This window comes from Papaver somniferum, chromosome 6, assembly GCF_003573695.1.
Source record: "Papaver somniferum cultivar HN1 chromosome 6, ASM357369v1, whole genome shotgun sequence".
NCBI classification, from domain to species: Eukaryota; Viridiplantae; Streptophyta; class Magnoliopsida; order Ranunculales; family Papaveraceae; genus Papaver; species Papaver somniferum.
Genome location: NC_039363.1, coordinates 4,035,911 through 4,061,655, shown reverse-complemented (window position 1 = coordinate 4,061,655; position 25,745 = coordinate 4,035,911). Strand labels below are relative to the sequence as shown.

The 25,745-nt window shown below is 36.5% G+C and overlaps 3 protein-coding genes and 1 pseudogene across 5 annotated transcripts; 2 read left to right on the top strand and 2 right to left on the bottom strand.

Moving 5' to 3' along the window:
• Window positions 1-5,398: 5,398 nt before the first annotated feature.
• Window positions 5,399-7,527, bottom strand: LOC113290354. Its single transcript, XM_026539963.1, has 3 exons — window positions 7,337-7,527; window positions 6,157-6,607; window positions 5,399-5,989 (listed from the first exon to the last, which is right to left on the bottom strand). The coding sequence occupies exons 1-3, from the start codon at window positions 7,525-7,527 to the stop codon at window positions 5,399-5,401; spliced, it is 1,233 nt and encodes a 410-aa protein (XP_026395748.1).
• A 235-nt stretch (window positions 7,528-7,762) lies between these two features.
• LOC113286723 (glucan 1,3-beta-glucosidase 2-like) lies at window positions 7,763-12,237 on the top strand. 3 transcript variants are annotated; one of them, XM_026535323.1, is made up of 10 exons: window positions 7,763-8,016; window positions 8,189-8,232; window positions 8,362-8,486; window positions 8,607-8,726; window positions 9,341-9,453; window positions 9,553-9,711; window positions 10,247-10,402; window positions 10,542-10,894; window positions 11,030-11,209; window positions 11,355-12,237. In XM_026535323.1, the coding sequence occupies exons 3-10, from the start codon at window positions 8,481-8,483 to the stop codon at window positions 11,483-11,485; spliced, it is 1,218 nt and encodes a 405-aa protein (XP_026391108.1). In that variant the 5' UTR covers window positions 7,763-8,016; window positions 8,189-8,232; window positions 8,362-8,480; the 3' UTR covers window positions 11,486-12,237. The 3 variants fall into 3 exon arrangements, 2 of the variants coding, with proteins under 2 accessions (XP_026391108.1, XP_026391107.1); XR_003329439.1 differs by lacking the exon at window positions 7,763-8,016 and having other exon boundaries at window positions 8,058-8,232; window positions 11,355-11,825; window positions 11,969-12,237; XM_026535322.1 differs by lacking the exon at window positions 7,763-8,016 and having other exon boundaries at window positions 8,058-8,232.
• A 6,289-nt stretch (window positions 12,238-18,526) lies between these two features.
• LOC113290353 (glucan 1,3-beta-glucosidase-like) lies at window positions 18,527-20,433 on the top strand. The gene is made up of 7 exons (XM_026539962.1): window positions 18,527-18,569; window positions 18,687-18,808; window positions 18,895-19,017; window positions 19,466-19,627; window positions 19,733-19,818; window positions 20,033-20,185; window positions 20,397-20,433. Exons 1-7 carry the CDS (start codon window positions 18,527-18,529, stop codon window positions 20,431-20,433), a joined length of 726 nt encoding a protein of 241 aa, XP_026395747.1.
• A 735-nt stretch (window positions 20,434-21,168) lies between these two features.
• LOC113290352 lies at window positions 21,169-25,430 on the bottom strand (annotated as a pseudogene).
• Between the last annotated feature and the right edge of the window lie 315 nt (window positions 25,431-25,745).

Sequence of the window (25,745 nt, the reverse complement as noted above, 5' to 3'; positions counted from 1 at the left end):
TGGAAGAGTGTTGAGGCGTGAATAAATCGAATTGGAGCGTGCTGGACCAGAGAAAACGCGTGAAAAGCTAAAACAGGAAAGAAAATATCCGAAAATATTTTCTTTCACTGCCGAGGATTTGTGGAGTTATGGAGGAGATTCGATGCATGCTTCGGGTTAAATAGAGTCCTTGGAGGTCATAGAAAGGTTGTCGAGAGTTTGGGGTCGAGAGGAGGTCCAGAGAAGCAGAAATCAAGAGTTGATGAAACTCTGTTGTTGCTACTGCTGTTGATGAAGAACACCAAGAACACGAAGAACGGACTCGCGAGGACAGTCGTTTATCAACAGTGTCTAAGACGCACAGCCATGGGTCGCAATGCAGTCTAAACAGTAGCAACACTTGTCTTTTATCGTTCATTCTGTGACGCTTTTTGTGCATCGCAGATTACAGTTTTACACCATTTTCTCCTTTTCTCTCCATTGTAAACACCATTTGAGCTATAAAAATATATTTTGAGCGTGTTTTCATCATGATGAGTTAAACCCCAACACTGGGACGGCGGAGGAGGTCGAATTTCATCCATGTGGTAATTTCATTAATTCTTTTATTTACTTTTTGCACTAATTTTAATTGAATTAAGATTTTAAATTAATTACTTGTGATTTCATTTGATGGAGTATGCTTAGTCCTAGGGATTTTTGATATGCCATGCTTAAGAAATACAAGTAATATTTTATAAAATCTATCTTGGCAATAAACTAGAGTTAATATTTGTTTTGTTTTTGAACTATAATTGCTAGAATTAATTTCTGAACCATTTGAAAATGAAAAAAAAAACGGCAGAATCTTTAGTCCCAGTACTCTTGCCCATATTATTAATATTTTTTGTATATATTTATTTTCTATTAAGTCTAAAAAATTATCCTTCACAAGTCCGAGAGTTTGAACCTCACTACTACAACCCACAAAAAAATCTTTAATCAATCACCCTTGAGGCATTGTACATCACATATCATATGGGGTGCCACAACGGTCCAAAATAAAAGGCCAAATCGGACCGACCCGCGGTATGTCCATTAGCTCGGTCTTCCTTGTATGGGTCAAAGCATACGTCTTGGGCTTTCAGTGAGTCCAAAATATCCCTCAAACGAATCAGCTGCTGCTTCTTTGTCCTAGAATGGTTGTCATCGAAGACATATTTTGTTCCTCTAGGGTCATCTTTCGCCCACGCCGGGTTTTCAATGGCCAATCCCAAGATAGGGAAGTGGTCGTAGATCCATGTCTATATTGTCATTTTTGCAAGTATTAGGAAATTGATTCTTCAATGGTAAAAAAAATAAAAATATAACTAAGTATGTAGAGTTAATAAACAATACTTGTAGTAGACTCACGTTCCCGGCCACTTGGCTAATTCCAAGTCTCGACGCCTTTCTCAACTCTTCCATCAACCACGCATGGCATGTCGTGCCCCAAGAGTACTCATACACTTTATTGAGAGGATCCAGAAGTTGTAAATGTAATACCCTGTATTTTTATTTACTGTTTCGGCTCGGTTTGCCCGAGTTAGCTAACATTTCGTTTATGTTGTTGCTTCCTTTGCCTTAGCATAGTTGGGTTATTTGAACTTACAAATAAAATAGTTAAGAAAAACAATAAATATATTTATGTGTATTAATATAAAGAGAAATAACTTTAGATGTTAGAAATCCAAAAGTTAGAGAGAATGGGGATGAGAAGGAGATGGAGCTTGGGTTTGTTTTAGAAAATAAAGCTACGGAGAACCAATAGGAGGTTGTAGCTAAAAAGGTATAATGCTAGATCCCATTTCTCTTTATATTTTTGTTATACTTGATTTTGATTTCATTAATTTTGTATAGTTAAGATTCTGAAATTTATTTAAACAAATATATATCTCTTATTGATGATCAGACTTCTTCTTTTGATTTATAACATGATTAGGTATATCTTGTTAAAATTTGAGAATTTTCCTACGCAAATTCACCGTTGAATATTTGTTTTAGTTTGTGTGATATTTCTGAATTTTCTGGACAGTTTCATTTTAACATGTTTTTGATTGAGTTTGGTAACCTTAATGATGCTAAAATGAATTATGGTCCAAACAAATATTGCATATATATATGATATCTTTCATCGTGCTTTGAATTTGATCAATTCCAGGTTATTATGAATTTTTCATGAATTGTTTGGTAATAACATGTAATCTACCCAGTTGTTATATTGACCTTGTAAAAATCATATATTTTGTTTAAACCGTTAGTTTTATGTGAAATTTGGATATATGGTATATAAATATGTCAGGAATGTTCACCTAAAATACGATCGGATCAAGATCATTATGAAACCTATAAAATAAAATTCTATAGTTAGTGTGTTTGCTTAAATGCTTAAAAGAGTTACATTGTTAGTTGGCTTGTGAACTTATAACTTGTTGATGAAGTGGTTAGGAATATCAAAATGTATATGGTATGATATGCTTGTTTGTATGGCGGTGCTCGTATCGAGGATATACGGATAGGTGGGGCACGACCCAAGGATACTCGTGCAACGGTAGTGTAAAATTTATAAATAAATGAATATATTTATTTGAATGGCAGTGCCCGTATCGAGGATTTATAGATAGGTGGGGCACGACCCAAGGATACTCGTGCAATGGTAGTGTGAATTTATAAATGAATGGATATAGTTGTTTAAATGGCGGTGCCCGTACCGAGGATACACGGATAGGTAAGGAACGACCCGAGGATACTCGTGCAAGTGAGGTTTGCGGTCCTGTGCCGAGGATACACGGATAGGCGGGGCACCAATCGAGGATACTCGGGCATTTAAGAGGATTTGATAGATTGTGAGTTTAGTTGATGAACATTTATATTTTAAAACCCTTGAAGTTTCACCGTATACTCTTGTTGTGCGTATTCTCTTTGATTGGTTGACGCGTTTGTTTATATTTTGAGAAAGGGAATGCATTCTATTGAGCTGTTATCTCACCCAAATTGACATTCCTTGCAGATTAATGGAAGTTGGAAGTGGAAGTTAGAAATGAGTAGTTGAATGGTTGCATTGTTTTCTTGTATTGTTTGAAGCGTAAATTGAATTAAAAAAAATGTTTAGTTGAAAATGTTTTGAACGATGTTGAATGTATCTTATATGCTTCAGATAATGTATAAAATTTTCAATTATGTTTGATATAAAAGTAAATTAACAATAATAAATATATACGAAAGTATCGTTCTGACCCGTAACGCTTTGAGTTCGTATCTCCATACGGGTTGACCCTGATGCGGAACTTGGGGTGTTACAAGTTTGTATCAGAGCTCTAGGCTTTAGATCTTGAATGAGACCGTGAATAAATTGTTTCGTATGTTGCTATGCATGCTTGTCTGATTTGAATATTGTATTGTCTGCTTCATGTTATAGTTGTATTATGGCTTGGTGAAATCCAAGTGAATTGTTAATTGTGAGTTGGATTGAATTATCGTGTTGTGTGTACTATATTATTTATACTATGTGAATTTTGAAGTTGTACGTATTTTCTAAATTTTGGGACGAAATTTCTTTTAAGGATGGTAGAATGTAATATCCTGTATTTTTATTTACTGTTTCGATTCGGTTTGCCCGAGTTAGCTAACATTTCGTTTAGGTTGTTGCTTCTTTTGCCTTAGCATAGTTGGGTTGTTTGAACTTCAAGAGCTACAAATTAGGGTGGAAATAAAGTCACCTAATCTATTTTAATAAATAAATAAATTTAGAGAAAATGAAAAGACAAATAAAATAGTTAAGAAAAACAATAAATATATTTATGTGTATTAATATAAAGAGAAATAACTTTAGATGTTAGAAATCCAAAAGTTAGAGAGAATGGGGATGAGAAAGAGATTGAGATTGGGTTTGTTTTAGAAAATAAAGTTATGGAGGACCAATAGAAGGTTGTAGCTAAAAAGGTAGAATGCTAGATCCCCTTTCTCTTTATATTTTTGTTATACTTGATTTTGATTTCATTAATTTTGTATAGTTAAGATTCTGAAATATATTTGAACAAATATATATCTCTTATTGATGATCAGGCTTCTCCTATTGATTTATAACATGATTAGGTATCTTTTGTTAAAATTTGAGAATTTTCCTATACAAATTCACCGTTGAATGTTTGTTTTAGTTTGTGTGATATTTTTGAATTTTCTGGACAGTTTCATTTTAACATGTTTTTGATTGATTTTGGTAACATTAATGATGCTAAAATGAATTATGGTCTAAACAAATATTGTAGATATATATGATATCTTTCATTGTGCTTTGAATTTGATCAATTCCAGGTTATTCTGAATTTTTCATGAATTGTTTGGTAAAAGCATGTAATCTACCCAGTTGTTGTGTTGACCTTGTAAAAATCATATATTTTGTATAAACCGTTAGTTTTATGTGAAATCTGGATATATGGTATATAAATATGTCAGGAATGTTCATCAAATTTGAAGACTTGCGGATCAAGTTATCATTATGAAACCTATAAAATAAAATTTTGCAGTCAGTATGTTTGCTTAAATGCTTAAAAGAGTTACATCGTTAGTTGGGTTGTGAGCTTATAACTTGTTGATGAAGTGGTTAGTAATATCAAAATGTATATGGTAAGATATACTTGTTTGGATGACGGTGCCCGTACCGAGGATATACGGATAGGCGGGGCACGATCCAAGGATACTCGTGCAACGGTAGTGTAAAATTTATAAATGAATGGATATATTTGTTTGAATGGCGGTGCCCGTATCGAGGATATACAGATAGATAGGGCACGACCCAAGGATACTCATGCAACGGTAGTGTGAATTTATAAATGAATGGATATAATTGTTTGAATGGCGGTGCCTGTAACGAGGATACACGGATAGGTGGGGCACGACCCAAGGATACTCGTGCAAGTGAGGTTTTCGGTCCCGTGCCGAGGATACTCGTGCATTTAAGAGGATTTGATAGATTGTGAGTTTAGTTGATGAACATTTATATTTTAAAACCCTTGAAGTTTCACCGTATACTCTTGTTGTGCGTATTCTCTTTGATTGGTTGACGCGTTTGTTTATATTTTGAGAAAGGGAATGTATTCTATTGAGCTGTCATCTCACCCCAATTGACATTCCTTGCAGATTTATGGAAGTTGGAAGTGGAAGCTATAAATGAGTAGTTTAATGGTTGCATTGTTTGAAGCGTAAATTGAATTAAAAAAATGTGTAGTTGAAAATATTTTGAACGATGTTGAATGTATCTCATATGCTTCAGATAATGTGTAAAAATTTCAATTATGTTTGGTATAAAAGTAAATTAGCAAGAATAAATATATACATAAGTCTCGTTCCGACCCGTAACACTTTGAGTTCGGATCTTCACCCTGATCCGGAACTCGGGGTGTTACAGTAAAAGGTTGGCGTCGACCCGACTGCCACTGGTATTGGGGAAAATGAAACATCCAAATACACATAGGAGATATGCGGTGGCCTCGTGGTTGACTTGCTCATCATTTAAAGTTTCGTTCTCTTCTTTTTCCTTGGTGCCCTTGAACATATCCATCAGAGTACTTATGTTGAACTTTCTAGTTCTATACTTCATGCATCTATTGAACTCAGTTTTTGCTGTTTCTGCATCCCAACCAAAATAGTCCTTAGTTAGAGTATAAAGTTTTTCCCACTCCAACTGCTTTGTGTACTCAGCCCTGACACCTTTGCCATGAACATGGATCCTAAGAATCTCCGCTACATCATCTGGGGTAATCGTCATCTCCCCAAACGGCATATGGAAGGTGTCGGTCTCAACATAAAGTCTCTCCATAAACGCCGATATAGCTACCCAGTCATGTTCCAACATAGAGTTCTCAGAAGCATCAGCCAACCCCGAATTTGCAATAATTGTCTTGAACCTTTCACATTCATCCTTCAAAGGCCAATCCAGCATTTTAGTTGGTGCGGCGGTGGGTTTGAGTATACGAACCACATCAGAATGATACTATTAAACACAGGACAAGTTAAAAAAAAATAGAATAACCTAAAACTATAACCCTTAAAACTATTACGAAGAAAAAGATAATACGTAAATAAAATGGATACGATTATTACCTCGGTTTCATATATTTCTTTGGCCGAAGAGTCTTTGTATCCAAATAACAATTGTACTTCATCCTCCGGCAACCCAAGGATTACGCCTTCTGGAATATCCCTCACCTTCAGTTTTTGTGGGACAAGGTGTTTCGCTTTCTTTCGAGGAGGATTTTTCTTTTCGGCTTCTCCTTCTTCTTGCGCACTGCTAGGTTGTCCTACTTCTGGTACTCTATCTACCGGTGCTTCTAGTTGAATTTGAGCTTGTGATTGTGGAGCACTTGGTTGAATACCTTCTTGAACTGTTTCCGATTGAGGGGAAGTTGGTTGAACACCTTCTTGAACTGGTTCTGATTGAGGGGAAGTTGGTTGAACACCTTGTTGACTTGCTTGTTGAGTTCCATCTTGAGCACTTGAAGTGGCTTGTGCAGTCCTAGCTCTCCTTGCACTAACTGTCAAGTTCCTACGCCTTTTATTTCTTGCACTATCTGAGACAATTGCATCTTCGGTTTTTTTACCTCGCCTATCCCTAAACAACAAAAGAAAGTACAATAGGTTAGTGAACATATGTTACAAAACTATATAATCGGAAGTTAATCTAAATCCAAAGTCCCGAATATACAAATTCGGTTGGTTGAATTAACCATTAGCCTCCGATTATTCATAATCGGAAGTTCAATTCAACATAAGCTGCCGAATACGGATGATCGGAAATAAAAGAATTTTTTTGGTGTTCGAATATGTTTATCCTATACATTATAATCGGAAGCTACATTTCAACATAATCTTCCGAATATGCATAATCGAAAGTCAGAAACAGTCTACCCTACCGAATGCATCACAGTCGGAAGCCTTACAAAACTAATTTCTACCGAATATGCATCACTTTATGTCCAGAAATTACTAAAGTGGTTGAGCCTAAACAATCGGAAGCAAATTACAAAACATGTCACCCGATTACTGCATCTCTAATACTTGTTCTTCCCTAGTATACTCGGAAGGAACAAACACATTTAACTTCCGATTATGGTCGATTTAGGCTTCATTAATGAAAAACGTTCTACAATCGGTAGGAAACCTAAATATTTACCACCCGAATATGACTAATGTTCTTGTGAAATGAAGAATTCGTCCACAATCGGAAGTTTAAAACAATAACTAAACTCCCGAATCTGGGTAATAACCGAAAACCCTAAAAACAACAACATGGAATCGTCGAATTGAAACGATAGAAAGCAAATTAATGGTAGAATCTTACCTAATCGGGGCTGTTTGAAGTTTCCTGAGAGTTTCGCTATCAGAATCACCTACTTCAAGGACTTCATCTTCTTCGTGTTCTTCAGGTTCGTGAGTTAAAACATCTTTATTACGGGCATGCAATCCAATATTTGGATCCTCACCGCGACAAACGTTTTTGATTTTAGATTTCTTATGTTTCTTTTCTTTCATCTTTATAGAGAATTGGGTAGTCCAGTCCATTAAGATAAGCAGAAGTGATAGACTCACCGCAGGACGGATTTGTAGGGGTGAGTTAAGGTGGACCCACCCTCTCTCTCACAATCCCACTCACGGGATGGCCCGTGGGATCCCAACCCGCGCGATGTTAATCATTTGCGTTTAGATAAGATCTTAGAAAAAGGACCTGCCAAACAAATACTGTGGACGTGAGGTTTTTAGCATTCTGAAAGTCAAATTGGTAGAACCCTTTTCCTCTTCCTCTTCTCAAATCGCAAACCCAATATTCCAATTTAAACCTCACCATTCAAAATCTTATCTCCAACCAACAGGATCAGGAAAAACCCTTTCACTTTCATTCCTTTTTAACCTTTATTGATCCAAAAATGCACAACCTTTACCTGACTAAAAAGTTGTTCTTATATCATTAGGTTGTACATTTCATTTGGAATCTCAAATAACTAATAAACAAACAAACAAAAGGTTAATTTTCATGCTTGTTTACCAAGTACAGTTTTAAAGATAATTTGGTTTATAAGGAACCAAAGAATAGTAAAGATATGAAATTTATCAAGTGGGGTTGTCTATTCCTCCATGACACCACTTCTTGTTTGTGTTTCAGTCCCTTATTTCTCATGGAATTTGTTTTCTGCAGATGGGTTTTTCTTGCATTTCTTCTCATTCCCAGTACACACTCAGGTAATCTCAGAACCCATTGCTTCTTTTTTTCCCCTAAAGTTCTTTCTTTTGATGAGATTTTGATTTGGAAGAAATGGGTAGCTCTACAAGCATCAATGTAAATTTGGTGTGTTATTACTTTGGTTTCAGCTTTGGCTGTGGATGGATTGAACGGTGACAGTAAAGTAAGAGGTGTGAATTTAGGTGGATGTTTAGTTCTTGAAGGATGGATTAAACCCTCACTGTTTGATGGCATTCCCAATGGAGATATGCTTGTAAGTGTTTGTCAATTTGTGTCGTCTCAATTCTGAATATTGTGGGTGTTTTATGGGGGGATTTTGACTTGGTTTCTTGTAATTTTGCTGATTAGTTCATTTGTGGAATTTGAAATGCAGGATGGAACACAGGTTCAGTTCAAATCCGTGAGCTCAAATAAGTATGTGAGTGCACAGGATGGAGGAGGTCAAAATGTCAATGTAGATAGAGATGTTCCTTCGTCCTGGGAAACATTCAGAGTAAGATTTAGAACTTCAGTTATGTAGCGTTCAATTTTACTCATACGGGTTACTGAAAATGCAAGGTGTCAGAAGCTTAGAGTAATATTGTATTGTTTTCGTCTAAGTGTTAATATGTTGTATCCTGCTTGCTTCGAAAACTGGTTTAAAATTATGAAATTAATATGCTTAAGTAATCTGGTTAGACGTAAAATCCTGCCTAGGTAAAATTACAATGTAGAGATTAGTGGATGATTTCTCATGAATTGCAATGCAAATTTTTTTTTTCTCTTTTCTCACAAAATTGAAGGGTGTATAAAACCATTATGTTCGGGATTCTAGTTAAAGCTAGTTAACATTGCGAAGAAGTGACTGTCATTAGATCTCTGATGTTCCTGACATTATAGAAATGAACATTACGAAAAGTATGGAAACACAATGTTCTTCGTCTGTTTGTTTATTCCTTAGAATATCTGTCATTGTCCTTAGTTACGGATACAGAAATGTATATGTTTCGTGATTGTGATGAAGATCATTCATGCAGCAGTCTCTGTTGTAGCAGTTATGGAGAGTATCTGAATTGGATTTTCAGTTTCGCACTCTAAAGGAGCAGTTTCTATCTTGTGTCTGAGTAGGGGCATCCGTCACTGCAACATCAGAGTCACCATCTTCAACAGAAACATTTCACATTGAAAGGAATAACAATAACAGAGTTCATATTAAACTTTCCAGCGGGACATATCTGCAGGTGTGATATTCTCATCCTTTCAGTTCATTCGTATTCCTCTTAGCTTCTTTCAAAATTTGAGGAATTTCTAAGTTGGCAGCGACTTTGTGGTTTCTTTAGGCATCTTCTAGAAATGAGCTCACAGCAGACTATCCAGGGGTCCCAGGATGGGATGATAATGCGGCCACATTCGAAATGGCAATTGTGGCTAATACCTTGCACGGGGATTACCAGCTTGCCAATGGATATGGACATGATAAGGCGAAAGAAGTGCTTAGTGTAATTTCCAGTAACTCTAACTTTTAATGTCTCATGTCCGTAAGTAATCTATATTAAGATCAACGGCATGCGTTAAAATTGCTTTTATATTTTATGGAAAGTTGTGACTTTACTGAAACTAATGACCTCTGTTAGGAGGAAACTGTTCAATTTCTACTCATGTGTCACGTGTCCTTGGCTTGAAACCCGTGTAAAAAGGGACGTGGTAGTATATGAATGATCTTTAACTTTGTTCCCCTTCACTTTAACTGCATGAACATAGAAGTAGCTATATTAGACCAGACGACTTTCAGTTTCTTTACGAACACGGTATAAATACAGTGAGAATTCCTGTTGGTTGGTGGATTGCCGAGGATCCGAATCCACCTGCTCCTTACATTGGAGGCAGTTTGGCATCTCTTGATGATGCATTCTCATGGGCACAGTGGTCTCTCTTTCTTGATTTTCTTTCCATTCTGCTAAGTGTTGTCTAACATACACTTGCTATTGTTATCTGAAAAGTGATTACCACGTATTTCCCCAACTTTTCGTGCAGGGCATATAACATGAAATGCATTATCAACCTCCATGCAGCTCCCGGTTCCCAAAATGGGATGGAGCATAGTTCTAGTCGAGATGGTTCTACTGATTGGCCAACATCTCAAGCATACATCTCGCAAAGCCTTGATGTTATAGAATTCCTAGCTTCCAGGTAAAATACATGTATCTCTAGTAAAAACTACTCTTTTGCCAGTCTTAGGGTTTTTGCCCTCGAATACAATCCCATTCAGCCCATTCAAACACGTCCCCTCGACACTTGAGAATCAGGTTAACTCAAATTTCGTTTGCAGGTACGGAAACCATCCTGCTCTATTGGGAATTGAACTTTTGAATGAACCATCTGCTTCTGGCATTTCTCTTGATATCTTAGTGTCCTACTACTCAAAGGGATACCAAATAGTGAGAAACCATTCATCTACAGCTTATGTAATAATATGTCAGAGGATTGGCAATGCAGACCCTCTTGAGCTCTATCATGCCAACATTGGTTATTCAAACGTTGTGGTGGATTTGCACTACTATAATCTTTTTGACGATTTCTTCTCTAATTTGAGCACATCGGAGAATATTCAGTTCATACATAAAAGCAGGCAGACTCAAGTGGAATCACTAAATGCTGCTAATGGACCACTGGTGTTTATTGGTAAAGCCTGTTCTTATTTATTTAACTTCCTTTGAAATTCTCATGTTAACACTATATGCCTGTTTGTTACAAAACAAGAGAAGTATTTCGTTTTAATTGGAAATTGATGATGAGTTTTAATGGAAATGGATACAGGGGAGTGGGTGAATGAATGGAGCGTAGCCAATGGGTCTCAGATGGATTATCAAGAATTCGGTAGAGCACAGTTGGATGTGTATGATACAGCTTCATTTGGATGGGCATATTGGACACTGAAGAATGATAGGAATCACTGGGATTTGGAGTGGAACATCAAGAACAATTACTTACAGTTAGGTAAGTTCAAATCCAACACCATTTGTATCACCACTAGTTAAAACCTGTGTTGCAACTTTTAAGATCTTTTGATTTCGGACCATGCATGTTAGATCAGATTCTCCGTGTTCCTGAATCTTGACAGACTTTTATGGTTCCTCACTAGGTCAAAAATCTTTACCAGCAAGGGGTTATGGATATCTTGATGCAGGTGGTTTGCCAAATAAGCAGATTCAAAGATATTTCTGGTTACTTGTATCCTCCTGCAGTTATTTCTACCTGTGGCAGATATTGTAAGATCATGCTAAAGCTTCCCCATACATGAGCACATAAGTGCTCGAAAATGTTGCAATAGTATCATCGGCAGGCATTTGTCACGGTCTCCAGTATAGATTCTTGTAATTCATGCTTACATATTTATCATAATGCAAGAGCAAACGAACTTGAAGGGGGTTGAAAATATCCTCATTTTCTAAATTGATATTACTATAGCACCTTCAAATTATTATAGTACTAGTCACCTTAGTTAAATAAAAGAAAAAAAAAAGTTAATGTGCCACTTGATAGGCCACTTGTTCTCTGGTGCCGAGTTAGATGCACAATATATTTTCCGCTCGAAGGTGATCAGGGTATGCAGGTAAGGACATGCACCGTGACTCTTGGTAATGCTACTCCTGATGTTGGTGCTTGCAACATGAGGATTTACTGAATTTATTTGCTTCTTTTCAAATGTTCAATCCACAATAATGAGTGCACTGTATGATTGATGCTTTTACGCAGGCAGGTTTGATGATATCCGCAGATGTATAGGAAAAAGATGAACCATGGCTTACTATTGCATGCTAATCAATGTCCAATGGATTGTATAGAAACGAAAAATCTCTGGCAGTTTCAGTCCAAGAGTAAGAGAGCGGGAAATGATACACATCGACAAAGGTTTTCAATTTTAAACAGAAGCGTGTGCTGTGATTCTGTTTCTTTGGTCATCCCGTATCGAAATTGTAGTTGCAGGAAATCCTACAACCACACCCCAATGTATCTAAACAAGCTTTTAAGTTATCATAATGAACTCTTTATTGATTATTTAGGTTTAGAATTGATTACAAGATATTATAATGACTTTACTTGCTCTCTAAATAAACTTTTTCTCTCCTAATTTCTTCTGTAGAACACACTAAAAGATTCCCCCCTACAAGTAAGAAACTCTTTCCTTTATATAGGATTCTACACAGTGGATGACAGCTAAGAGATCCACTATTTTCGGAATCTCTGTGCGTTACATTCGCTCATATACAATCACTCATTCTCGCACAGACTATACTTTGCATAGATCGTCATACTTTACTCGTGATTCTGCTGATATCATTCGATGCGTCATCTCGACTTTGTGGTGTGCGATAGTCCTCGCTTACATTAGATAATATTTACTTCGCATAGTTAATGGTATGTGCGATATTCCACTCCTACATTTTGCCTCTTCTCATATCGTTCACTCTTTGAAGTGTGCGATGTGAGAAATTTTCATCTTATAATATCGCACTGACCTATTTCAGATTTTACTTTATCGGCACTTTTCCGGAATTCTAGCCTTCTTTATATACGTGTGTCGATATTTCTTCTTTTTACCGGCTCCAACTGTTTATAACCGGTCATCTTTTTCATCTATTTATTGATTCAGAAAAATAAAAATAATCTTTTCCTCTCTTCCTTTTATCTTCAAAACTCTCTCTCTTGCCGCCATTATTCTTCTACTGCTATTGTTCTTCTGCTGTTGCTGTTCTTCTGTTGTTGTTGTTCTTCTGTTGCTGCTTCAATGGATCTAAACCCAAAGTTTGTTTTCTTGGCACAAAATTAGACCTTTTATCTTCTGATAATCATGATTAATTGATTCTAACTGTTACTTCTTTGATTAACCTATTTCCCATACTCATTTCTTTCAGGAAAAATTCTTCTGTAAGTGCTCTCAGAATAACTACTCAAAACCCTAAGTCTTCTTCTGTTGACAAAAACAGAGAATCCCAAAAGAGGAAGTCTTCGCAGAACAAAGAAGTAAGAAATATCTAAACTTTATTAAACAATATCGTTGCCTCTATTTTTTATCTGCTTTGTTGTCGCAGACCTCCGAACGTAATGTTGGCGGTGATAAAGGACCGAAGAATTAGAAACCTCGCAAGCTTGCTGCCATTCAGTCAAATCTTTCTATCCTTGAATTTGGTGTAGAAAACGTCACTCCTATATCATCTATTCATGCTGATGATCATCCTCTTGATGTGAATACTTCTGTTACTTGTGAAGATATTTTTCCTAATGAAAAGGAATCTTCTGTTGATCAAGGGATAACATGTATTGAAAAGGAGACCCCTGTTGATCAAAGGATGGAAGGTATTTCCCCTATTGCCTCTGCGAACTTATTGGACATGAACCAACCTTTTTCTTCACCTATAAATACTGGTTCTCAACCAAATGATATTGACATTCCTATCTCCACAAATTTCACTATCTCTTCTCCTTCTGGCCCTTCCTCTTTATCTTATTATTTTTTGTTAAATTCCCTTTATCTTAATAAGAAAGCTTTAGATAGTGTGAAATTTGTTTATCAAACTCTGTCCGATATCATCAACTCTGCCCAATCCTCCACTGCTGATCCTCGCAAACATCATATTTGTTCTGCATTGAGTAAACTTCTATGCGAAATTCCCACCGATAAATCTGCTAGAGATGAGATCCATTCTCAAATTGATCCAAGTTTCCATGTAGCTCTAGACGTCTTGGTAAGTTCCTCTCATATGTTTCTTTTTATTTTTAATACCTTAGTCTATTATCTCATATCTTCTTTAGGAATCTCATCGTCGAATGATTCTCGCCGAGAGACATTTTGAATCTAGCTGCACCCAATTGGAACTTTCACAACAAAATGCTTCTTTAGAAAAGGAAATCAGTAGGTTGAAGGGGGAACTTCAAGAAGTCAATAAGCTAAGAGGAGAACTCCAAATTGCAAACCTTGATTCTGAAAATCTTCGCAACCGGAACGAAGAACTTAGAAGTACCTTTCACCTTTTTATTTATCGTATCTTGTAATGCATTTCTTCGCTTACCCGCATTTTTTAAATTTCTTCATACGTTTATTTAAGATTTAAATCAGAAGCGAGTCATGGAGAGATTCTCCTTTCAATTTCTTGATGAAGACACTTGTGCGAATAACAAAGAGTTACAGATTCAATTAAACCAATTAAATAACCAACACTCATATTCTCTTGATCAGATTAATAATCTAACCCATGAAAATAACCATCTTGTTCAAGAGATCGAAGTATTAAATGGTCAGATTTCCCATTTATCCAAATTGCTATCTAATGCTGATTTAAGACGCCAAACTTTGTCAGAAGAAAATCATACTCTTTCCATGGAGAAGCGTTCCTTTCTAAAGAAGGAAGCGATGTTTTGGCATCAATATTTAATTCTTCAGAAAGTAAATGAAGATCAAGCACAAACTCTTCGTTCACTAGAAGCTCAGGATGAAATATCTTTCAAAGAGTTAAAGACCCAGAATTAAAAAATTATCCAAAGTAAGATAAACTGGACCGTGAAGATGAACCAACTCCAAGAACAATATAATCAATTAAAGCGTTCCCATGATGCTCTTAAGAAAAAGAATAAGTCTCTTTCTGCTGATGAAAAAGAAATTAGATCCCGTCTCAATGGTTTAGTTGGTGATGATTTTGACAAAGCTATGGGAAATATGAAGAATAACACCCTTGCTCTTTCTAAATTCTGCGAAGGTAGTCAGCTAGGGTTGACTTCCTTATCATTCTTGCCATTTATTCATTCCTTTTTACTGATGCGATTTTTATTCCCAACTTATGATTCTATACTATTTTTTGCAGATTCTGAAAGATCGCATCAATCTACCATTACTCAGCTGAGATCTGATTTAGCCAAAATTCCCAAAGATCGTTTGTCCTTGGAATCATCTTGTGTGAATCTTGAACTTTCTCTTTCTTCTTCTCGAGACAGAGCACGAAGAAGGCTCGCATATACTCAAAATTTCTTGGAGATTAATACTAGAAATCTTGAAAAAGCAGCTATTCGCAAAGCTCATGCTAGTGCTCAATCTGTAGTCAGCGGAGTTCTTCTAAGTCATTCTCTTCCTCCAGTAACCATTCCTTCTCTTACTGTAAGCGAAGATGAAAAGTATCCTGAACCAGATAGTGACTATGAATTTGTAAATGATGATGAGAAAGATCAAGAGGATGAAGAGGATCTGCTTGAAAAGGACAAGACTACTGGTGAAGCTAATGTTGAAACTGAGAATTCAGGTCAACAATCTGATACTGAAAAGTCTTTGGAAGAATAAGATGTAACTGTTGGTTGTTTTTTATTTTCTCTTCAACTTCTCTTTTCCATTTGGATACACTTTAGACTTGTTTGTTGCAAGAAAGATAATAATTTGTTATTTCAATTCCTATACTTGCCTCTTATTATATTTCTTGTAAGAAACAAGTGTGCAAACTCTTAGTGTTAATGAATTGTTCTGCAAAACAATCATTAGTTTATAAATTTTCTCTTGAGGTCTTATTTGCCTTCCTATGTAAAGGTCTTATCTTGCCTTAATTTTTCTGTGCGACGAGATCGCAGGAGGTGTTTACACTGTAGTGTACCGACCCATTGATCTCGTCTTATCTTTTTCTCGTATTATTGCCTCTTCAGGTTTTTACTGCATAAATATGATAAGTCTTAATACGCTTGCGAGCAGAAAGCCTTATGACATTTCCTTAATTTGTTCACCTTTCTTCGTTGGTGCTTCACTTGGTATTCATTTTCCCTCCTTCACTCTGATCATATATATCCGAAATTCCTCCTCCTTTTTTAGTTCTTTTGATTTTCTCCCGCGATCTTTTCGCTTCTTTGCTCTTCCTTCATAATTTCTTACATCTGTGCAATTACAAATCTTCGCACTCATAACATCTCCCTTAATTTCACCTAAACCACTTGGAATTGGGAATCTGATGCATTGATGCAATGTTGATGCTACAGCTTTTATCGCATGCACCCATAGCCTTCCCAATAACATGTTATATGGTGATTCTATGTCAATCACACATAGTATTATATTCGTTTCTATTTGTCCCAGTAATATTCACCTCACAATTTCTCCTTTTGGTTTTGTAAATGCTTTATCGAATCCATGTATATTATAAGTTTGACGTGTCATCTCTGCATCTTCGTATCCCATTGCTTTGAATGTGCGATAAAATAAGATATCAACTCCACTTCTTGTATCTATCAGCGTTCTATCGACCATCCATTCTTTTGATTTCTTCTTTATTGCAATATTTTCTCCTCGTTCAGCTGTAAATGTGATTACCAATGGATTTATATACTTTAAATTTTCTTCTGGAATTTCGTCTGCTGCAAACGTAATCTCCATTTTTTCCCATTCTTTTAATGGAGACTCCTTTTCTACCGTTTTCACCTTCTTTCCTTCATGATTTCGCTTATGAGTCCTCCTTGTTATTCCCGCTTGAAAATCCGCATCAGAGATTGATTCTTTGGTTATAGAATTACACTGCATATCTCTACCTCTTCTTTGTATTGTTACGATTCTTGCTTTTTCCATAGATTCTTTATTATTTTACCTGAAATCTTCAGATCTATCTTAAGATTTGGTAAATTTGCTAACAGGATTTATCACCTGAAACTGTTTCTGGCGCCAAAAATGTAGTTGCAGGAAATCCTACAACCACACCCCAATGTATTTAAACAAGCTTCTAAGTTGTCATAATGAACTCTTTATTGATTATTTAGGTTTAGAATTGATTACAAGATATTATAATGACTTTACTTGCTCTCCAAATAAATTTTCTCTCTCCTAATTTCTTGTCTAGAACACACTAAAAGATTCCCCTACAGGTAAGAAACTCTTTCCTTTATATAGGATTCTACATAGTGGATGACAGCTAAGAGATCCACTATTTTCGGAATCTCTGTGCGTTATAGTCGCTCATATGCAATCACTCATTCTCGCACAGACTATACTTCGCGTACATCGTCATGCTTTATTCGTGACTCTGCTGACATCATTCGATGCGTCATCTCGACTTTGTGGTGTGCGATAGTCCTCGCTTACATTAGATAATCTTTACTTCGCATGGTTAATGGTATCTGCGATATTCCACTTCTACAGAAATGGTACGGTTGGGTTTGAATTCTTCCCCCGCACCCCCACGTAATTCCTTCCCCCCACCCCCACCCCACCCCAAATCACGATTCTTATTTTGGGGTTCAGCCGATGATTCTAGTGACGGCTCATATTTAATAGTTGGGCTTGAAATTTTTATCGATCAAACTATGCTAACCAGCATCCACTTCTCTATTGGCGTTAAACACACTAGATAACCCATATATGCCTTGTGATAATTCTTCACCGAACTGGAAAATCATGAGAGAGATCTCCGCTTTTCATTTAAAAATCCAGTAATTCATAACGTTCACAACCACACAAGATTTTATAGAACAACACTGCTCAAAAAAATTTCACCAAAAATAAAAGCTCGGGGTTTCCCTTGGTGCTTATAGAACTATTCCATGTCTTAAGTCTCAAACATACTTTCATTTTTTGTGTTAAACATATTTTATGTGCTTTATAACACGATTTATTGGCGTTAAGTATACTTCATAGGCTTTAACCATACTCCATTTGGTGGTCCTCTTGATTGAGGACTTGCTGTAGAGAAAGAGGACATGACATGATAACTAAAAACAACTGCTACTGTCTTGATTCCAGTCAAGCTTTTCACCAGCGGGTCAAGCAGGGTAGGTATCTATACTCTTTATCTTATAGAAAATAAAATCACTTGGTAAATACTCACTTGATCACCGGTGGTGATGTTGCGTTATCAGATAGTTTATACCTATTTCCGTGAAGCACACTCCCTCAGCCTTAAACAAGATTGCCAATGTTCCATAGGGAAAGAGGACCTACCGTAACTAAATAACAACTCCCTCTGTCTTGATTCACCAGTAAGTCCTTTCTCTTGCGGGTCAAGCAGGATAGGTATCTAACAGTTGCACAATTATCTGCTTTTACAACAAATAAAAAACAAATCAGTTTGCAGCCAGCCTCTTGATCGCGGATGATGACATAATTTTATTTCTATGTCTCTAGTTAACACTATTCGATCGTTTGACGGATTTTTCACTCAAGGATAGTTAGTGCCGTGCACCAAAGGGCATATATGAATCCTATCACGAATTCTATATATAGTCTTCTTCAGCTTCTTGTTTCTGCATGTGCCTTGTGTTTACTCAATTATTTCTCATGGAATCTGTTTCTTGCAAATGGCTTTTACTTTCGTTTATTTCCTTTCTTGGGCACACTCCGGTAATCTTCAAAATGCACTACTTTTTTTTTGTTCATAATTTCTTTTTCTTCTTTTCATTAGATTTTTTTTGTTGAAGAAATGAGTATATTAGTGAGTTTGTTTTTATTTGGTTTCAGCTTTGGCTTTGGATGAACTAAATGGTGCTATAGTTAAAGGTGTGAACTTGGGTGGATGGTTGGTTCTTGAAGGATTCATTACGCCTTCACTTTTTGAGGGTATTCTCAACCCAACGATGCTTGTAAGTGTTCTTTATGTTGTGGATTTTTATTTGGATTCTTGTAAGCTTGATGGTTAACGGATTTATCAAATTCTTTTATAATACAGGACGGAACAAAAGTTCGGTTCAAATCTTTGAGGTCAAATAAGTATGTAAGTGCGCAGAAGGGAGGAGATTCCGGCATCATCACCGTTCACAAGGACAAAGCTCGTACCAGGGAAACCTTCAGAGTAAGATAGTCAGAGAGAAATTTAAGCAAGATATTCTTCTTTTTAGTCTGCTTGTGTGGCTGTCATTTCCTCTCTTTCAAGTCACACTCTTTGGATACTTATCGTGGGAAACTTTGAAGTTTATAAAAAAAATTAATAGTGTTTTTTTTTTTAAACAGCTGTGGAAACTATCTGATACGGATTTCCAGTTGCGCACCCTCCATGGACAATTTCTATCTTGTGATGGAGAAGGGGCACCTGTGTTTGCATAATCAGTTTCACCGGGTACCAAAGAAACATTTACCATTAAAAAGGGTGACGGTAATAATGTTTATATTAAACATTCAAGCGGTAAATATCTTCAGGTATGATACTCTCAGGCTCTCAGCCATTGAAAAACACCTAACCTTCTGGCTTGACACTGATGCTGTTCGTAATTCTTATCTTGATATTTTCTTTATTCTTTTAGGTGTCTTCTGGAAATGAGCTTAGAGCAGACCATGAAGGTATGCCAACAGGGGATGACGATGCAGCCACATTTCAGATGATAATAGATGTCAAGATGAACATTAAGGGAGATTACCAGCTCGACAATGGATATGGACTCGAAAAGGCCGCAGAAGTGCTTAGTGTAATTCACGTTATCCCTTAAATGCCCTATGCATCTACATAGTAATGTTGATATTCAAGATTAATTTATATTATATATACTGTTTGACTTTTATTTGAACTACAGAATCACAGAAGCAATTTCGTTACACAAGCAGACTTTCAGTTTCTTAGCAGAAACGGTATAAACACCGTGAGGATTCCTGTTGGGTGGTAGATTGCCCAAGATCCCAACCCACCTGCTCGTTACGTTGGGGGAAGTTTGGCGGCTCTAGATAATGCATTCGAAAGGGCACAGTGGGTCTCTCTTTCTTTCGTTATATATTTTTTGTTTTGATCGAAAAGATAAAGATTTTATTAGAAAGAACAAAAAAAAGAGTCTTTCAGAGGTGATTAATATTATTACTTTCATAACATATTTGTACAGGCAGTATGGGATAAAATGCATAATCGACCTTCATGCAGCTCCTGGTTCCCAGAATGGGATGGAGCACAGTTCTAGCCGAGATGGTACAATTGACTGGACGACATCTGATAACATCCAGCAAACTCTTCGTGTCATAGATTTCCTAGCTTCCAAGTGAGTTAGATTTATCTGTAGATATAACTACTTTTATACGGGTCTTACGCACTTCTTCTAGTGTTTTTTTTTGGATGGATAGATAATAGTATGATGCTACGGAAATTCGAACTCAAGTCACTGATATCATTACCCAATGAATTTACCACTAGTTTTATTTCCCGAAATTACCCATACAGCTCCTAATGAGCATGTCATCCTCCATTTGCAGGTACGGGAACCATGATGCTCTTTCAGGGATTGTTTGAATGAACCACATGCTCCTGGTGGTTTCTCCCGATACCTTAAATAAGTACTACAAAGACGGATATGACATTGTGAGGAGTTATTCAGACAAGCCTTATGTAATAATGTGTCAGAGGATTGGCAAGGGTTGAAAACCAAATCGACTTTATGATGACATTGCCAGCATGCGTTTATCAAAAGTTGTGGTGGATTTGCACTATTACAATCTCTTTGATGACAAGTTTAAAAATATGAGCCCACAGCAGAACATCAATTACATAAAAAATGTAAGGAAACCTAAGATTAAATCCTTCAACGCTGCTAATGGACCACTGGTGTTTATCGGTAAGACTTGTTCCGGTTAGGTTTCAATCTTAGAAACATAATTTTTGTTTATTGGAATTTCTTATTCATACACTAGTTTCCCATTTCACCTCAAAACAAAAGAATAAAACTCAAAGTCAGTTATGAGTTTTGATGGAAATGGTACAGGGGAATGGACGAACGAATTTGGAGCCACCGGGTACTCTCAGCAGGAATATCAAGCCTATAGTAAAGCACAGGTACAAGTGTATAGTTCAGTTTCTTTTGGATGGGCATATTGGACACTGAAGCATGAAATATACAATCATTGGGATCTCAAGTCGAACATCAAGAACAAAATCCTGCAGTTATAGGTAGGAACAAATCAACATCATTTGCAATACTATCTGGTTATATCACATTTCATGCAACTTCTATGCTTTCTCAACAGGTCAAGAATCTTTCTCACTCGGGTATTGATTCATTTGATGCTCGCAAGTCACCAAGTAAGCAAATACTAAGCAATTTCCAGATATTCGTATTGGCATGTGGATATCTCTACTTGCATCAGATAATGTAATACAATAAAACCACTCTATGAGAATAAATTCCATGAGTCATAAAGTGTATGGTCTAGACTAAGACCGTTTATTAAATAAGAATAAGCTCTATGTTTATTAAATAAGAATGTTTATGACTCCATATATTTTACTTAACGGAGAATATGAAAACAATTTATCATCACTTTCATATGCTTAAGTGCTTAACAAAAAAACAAATAAGGCATGGTAAAAATCACAAGTAATCAATACATAGCTACGATATTCATAGGACACACTCAAAACAACAAATGAATGGAAGATAAACTTTTAAGACTTATGAATGGTGAAAGAAAGAATAGCAAACAAGGTTGATGTGAGTGTAAGAAAAAGAAGTATAAGAGCACCCACAAACGAAACGATTGCCCAAGGACTATGGAAGTAATCGCGCTTCAATGTTGCTCTCCACACATGCCAACGAGTCTTATAATACGTGTTCACTTGATCACATAACTCACGTTACCTCGCAACAAAGCTTATTAAAGAGACCGGCAACATCTTCATCATCACCTAGATAATTTGTCATTATTCCTTCCTTACGAAGAACCCCAACATCTTCTCCTGTGTTGATCAAACAATCCATGAAAAATGCATAAGAAGTCATGTAAGTAACATGCCCATCACAACATTGTTCAGAAGCAATCAAATTCCTCAACAATGTGTCAGTCTGATCTTGAACAATTATGGGAGGAATTTCCATAACTCCGTCCTTAAATTTGATATTATTAGGAAATAATATATATGTGAGTCTATATTTAGGAGATATGTCTATGTTTAGAGTTTGATCTTAGTTAGGAAAGTAGTTTGAGTGGTCGACAAGTTTGTGAACAATATAAATAGGCTATTAAACCATGAAAATTAAGATACCAAGATTATTATCAATGTAGTCTTTTACGCTTCCGCGCGTTTATGCTCTCCTCTCTCTTCCATTCTTTGGTCTGTCTCCCCACCATTCTGGATATCCAATGATCTTAAAACATCCATCATCAGAGTGTCCTTGTCTGCTGCAAGTTTTGCAGTACTTGTTGGGATCATAAGCACTATTAAGTAGGCGTTGATCAGATTGCACCTTAAAAGCCATAACATTCTCTTGCATCTCTGTAGTCACAACTCCATCTCCAATTTTCAGGCGTTCTGAGTTCACAATTGTTTGATATGCAACATCCACAGACGGCAATGGTTCTCTTGCAAGCAATTGTTCACGCAAAGAGCTGTATACAAAATCTAACCCAATCAGAAAATAATGCAATAAATCTTCTTCTCTCAACAAACTTACCTGAGATGCAATATTACAGGTGCACTTTCCACACTTGCATTGGGGTATCTTCATATAAGTCACCATCTCATCCCATATTTTGTTCAATCTTCCAAAATATATAGCAACTTCCTCCGTTTTCTTCTGTTTGCAGTCACTTAAAGATGCTTTTAGTTGGCATATTCTTGTTCCACTAACAACACAAAATCTTCTCTTCAAGTGTGCCCATAATAGACTTGCATCCTCGTAATCTCCCAGAGTTGATCTCACTGATAACTCCAGCGTGTTACTGATCCATGAGACCAGCATTGATTGCACTGCTATCCATTCTTCCAACTGATCCGGATCTTCAGGTCTTGTAACTGTTCCATCAATAAAACCAAATTTTCTTTTGGCTATTAACGATCTTCGTATGGATCTAGCCCATTCATCATAATTATTTCCTCTCAAAGTTATTGGCGTGATGATATTTCCTGGTCCATCACTCGAACCTAGGTAATATACGGGCTCTGATACCAACAAGTTTGTGAACAATATAAATAGGCTATTAAACCATGAAAATTAAGATACCAAGATTATTATCAATGTAGTCTTTTACGCTTCCGCGCGTTTATGCTCTCCTCTCTCTTGCTCGATCCTTAACATGGTATCAGAGCAAGGTGAGAGGGAGAGAGAGGAGAGCGAGAGAAAGTTAGAGAGTTTTCGTTTTAGGGTTAAAAAAAAAAAAAAAAAAAAAAAAAAAGTGTTATTGGAGGATTGTTACAGAGTCTACCAGTTACAAAAGAACTGTTACAGGTGAACAGAAGTGTGACAAAAGAATGTCACAGTTAAGTGTTGAAGAATAGTTACAGAAGAAAGTGTTACAGTGAGCGTGACAAAAGAGTTATAACAGTTGGAAGATTGAAGTGTGGTTGAAGAGTTTGTGGTAGAAACTTGGAGATCCTACAAAGTGTGGCAGACTTTGTAAAGACGACAGGATTGTGAGAGAATCTTGAAGAACAAAGAAGTGTGAAGGTTTCGCAAGAAGTGCGTAACTGGAACAGAGAGAGAAGAAGAAACAACATTCATGTTGTGAAGAAAAAAAAAAAAAAAAAAGAAGAAAAAGAAGAAGAAGAAAAAAAAAAAAAAACCAATCACCAAGAGGTGATGAGAAAAAGAACAACAATACTAGGTTAAAATCCTATGAGTTGTCGAGAGAGTACACAAAGTATTCTATCGAAGAAACCAAGAAACCAAGAGTACAAGAAGTATTCTACCGAAGAAACGAAGAGGACCGAAATGTCCCTAAACTACGAAGAGGACCGTAATGTCCTTAAACTTCCAAATGGGACCGGAATGTCCTTAAACTTCCAAATGGGACCGAAACGTCCTTAAACTACGAAGATGGGACCGTAATGTCCTTAAACTTCCAAAAAGGACCGAAATGTCTCTAAACTACGAAGGGGGCCGAGATGTCCTAAAACTAGGAAGATGGGACCGTAATGTCCTTAAACTACGAAGAGGACCGAAATGTCTTTAACTATGAAGAGGACCGTAATGTCCCTAAACTTCCGAAGGGGACCGAAACGTCCTTAAACTACGGTCTGAAGATTTTTTTTTTTCGCAAAAGCGTTGAAAAGAAAAAGAAGAAGAAAGAAGAAAACCGAAGTTAAATTTCTTTTGTCCAAGATGGGCATTCGTGATCTACATGCTCCATTTTGAGGGAGGGTATTAGGAAATAATATATATGTGAGTCTATATTTAGGAGATATGTCTATGTTTAGAGTTTGATCTTAGTTAGGAAAGTAGTTTGAGTGGTCGACAAGTTTGTGAACAATATAAATAGGCTATTAAACCATGAAAATTAAGATACCAAGATTATTATCAATGTAGTCTTTTACGCTTCCGCGCGTTTATGCTCTCCTCTCTCTTGCTCGATCCTTAACAGATATCCAAGAAACTACCATTCGTAGAACTCTTTGCGAACTTCACTCCTACGCGTTTCAATTCCGTCACACTGGGTATAAACTTCCATAATTCTTTTTTGGTTTATTTTTAGGTGCCTGAGGCAAATCATGGAACGTCTTGCCTAATAAATCAAGTAAATGTTTTCCTTCAGTACCCGAAAAATTTGCTTGAATAACTTCTTTACCTCGAGGCATCAATGGATCGAAGAATTTTAAAGAAAGAATGTTTATGGAAACACCTAGTAATTCTTCTTTTAGAGCAGGCACATTGAACCAGCAATCAAGAACAACCATGGGAAGTTGGTTCTCGAGTAATACCAAATCACGAACCAAGCTCGACAAACCCCAAATGTTGCCAAATATGGGGTCATCTCGTTCAATCTTGACCTCGCCGGCACTTTTTCTAAACAATTCAATCATGAACAGACCATCAATAACCATCATTTCTACGAATTCTTCGCTACTTAGCTCTATAGGTTCCGAGTAACATTTTCGAGCTTCATCTTCAATCCTTGCCATATAAGCAACACACTCTTCCAACTTACTCATTCCTATGGGTGTTGTCCGAGAAAGTAACGCATGAGCATAACGCAACTTATGATCTTCCATTGCTGCTAAACTACCGGCTCCCCGATGAAACGGTCCGATTGAGATCATTTCAGGCGTGTATGCAAATTTGTTTAATTTGCGGAATTTTTCGTGTACCCGATAAATTGAACATTGGGTAGTAGCAGATGACGATGGAATTGACTTATCTAGCTTTAGTTTAATTGAATTTGCCAAAACTTTGTTTTCATTCGTTATTTCTATGGCAACATATTTTTCTGCTTCTCCATTCATACTTAACAAGATTATCTACTTAACAAGAATTTCAGAAATATAAGAAAGCAAAAAAAGAAATGATATGATTAGATTAGATGATACCGAACCTGATTCAGGGGAATCGAGATGGACTTGATGATGGTCTTCTCAAAGTTGTAGCGAAGAAGTGAAATTCTATAGAGAGTGATTTGGACGTTATAATGATGAAACTCAACGGAAGTGATGGAGGAACCGAAGGGAAAGAGGAAATGATTGATAAATCAAAGTCAACAGAAGGAACAAGACTTGGAAACGCGTTTGAAACTGTGGACAACATCGCAAACAAAAAAGCTAAATGTGGGCTTTAAACTTGAGTCACATGGCCTTACCACTGGATAGATATGTTAGGTTTCATCTTAAAGATTGGGCTT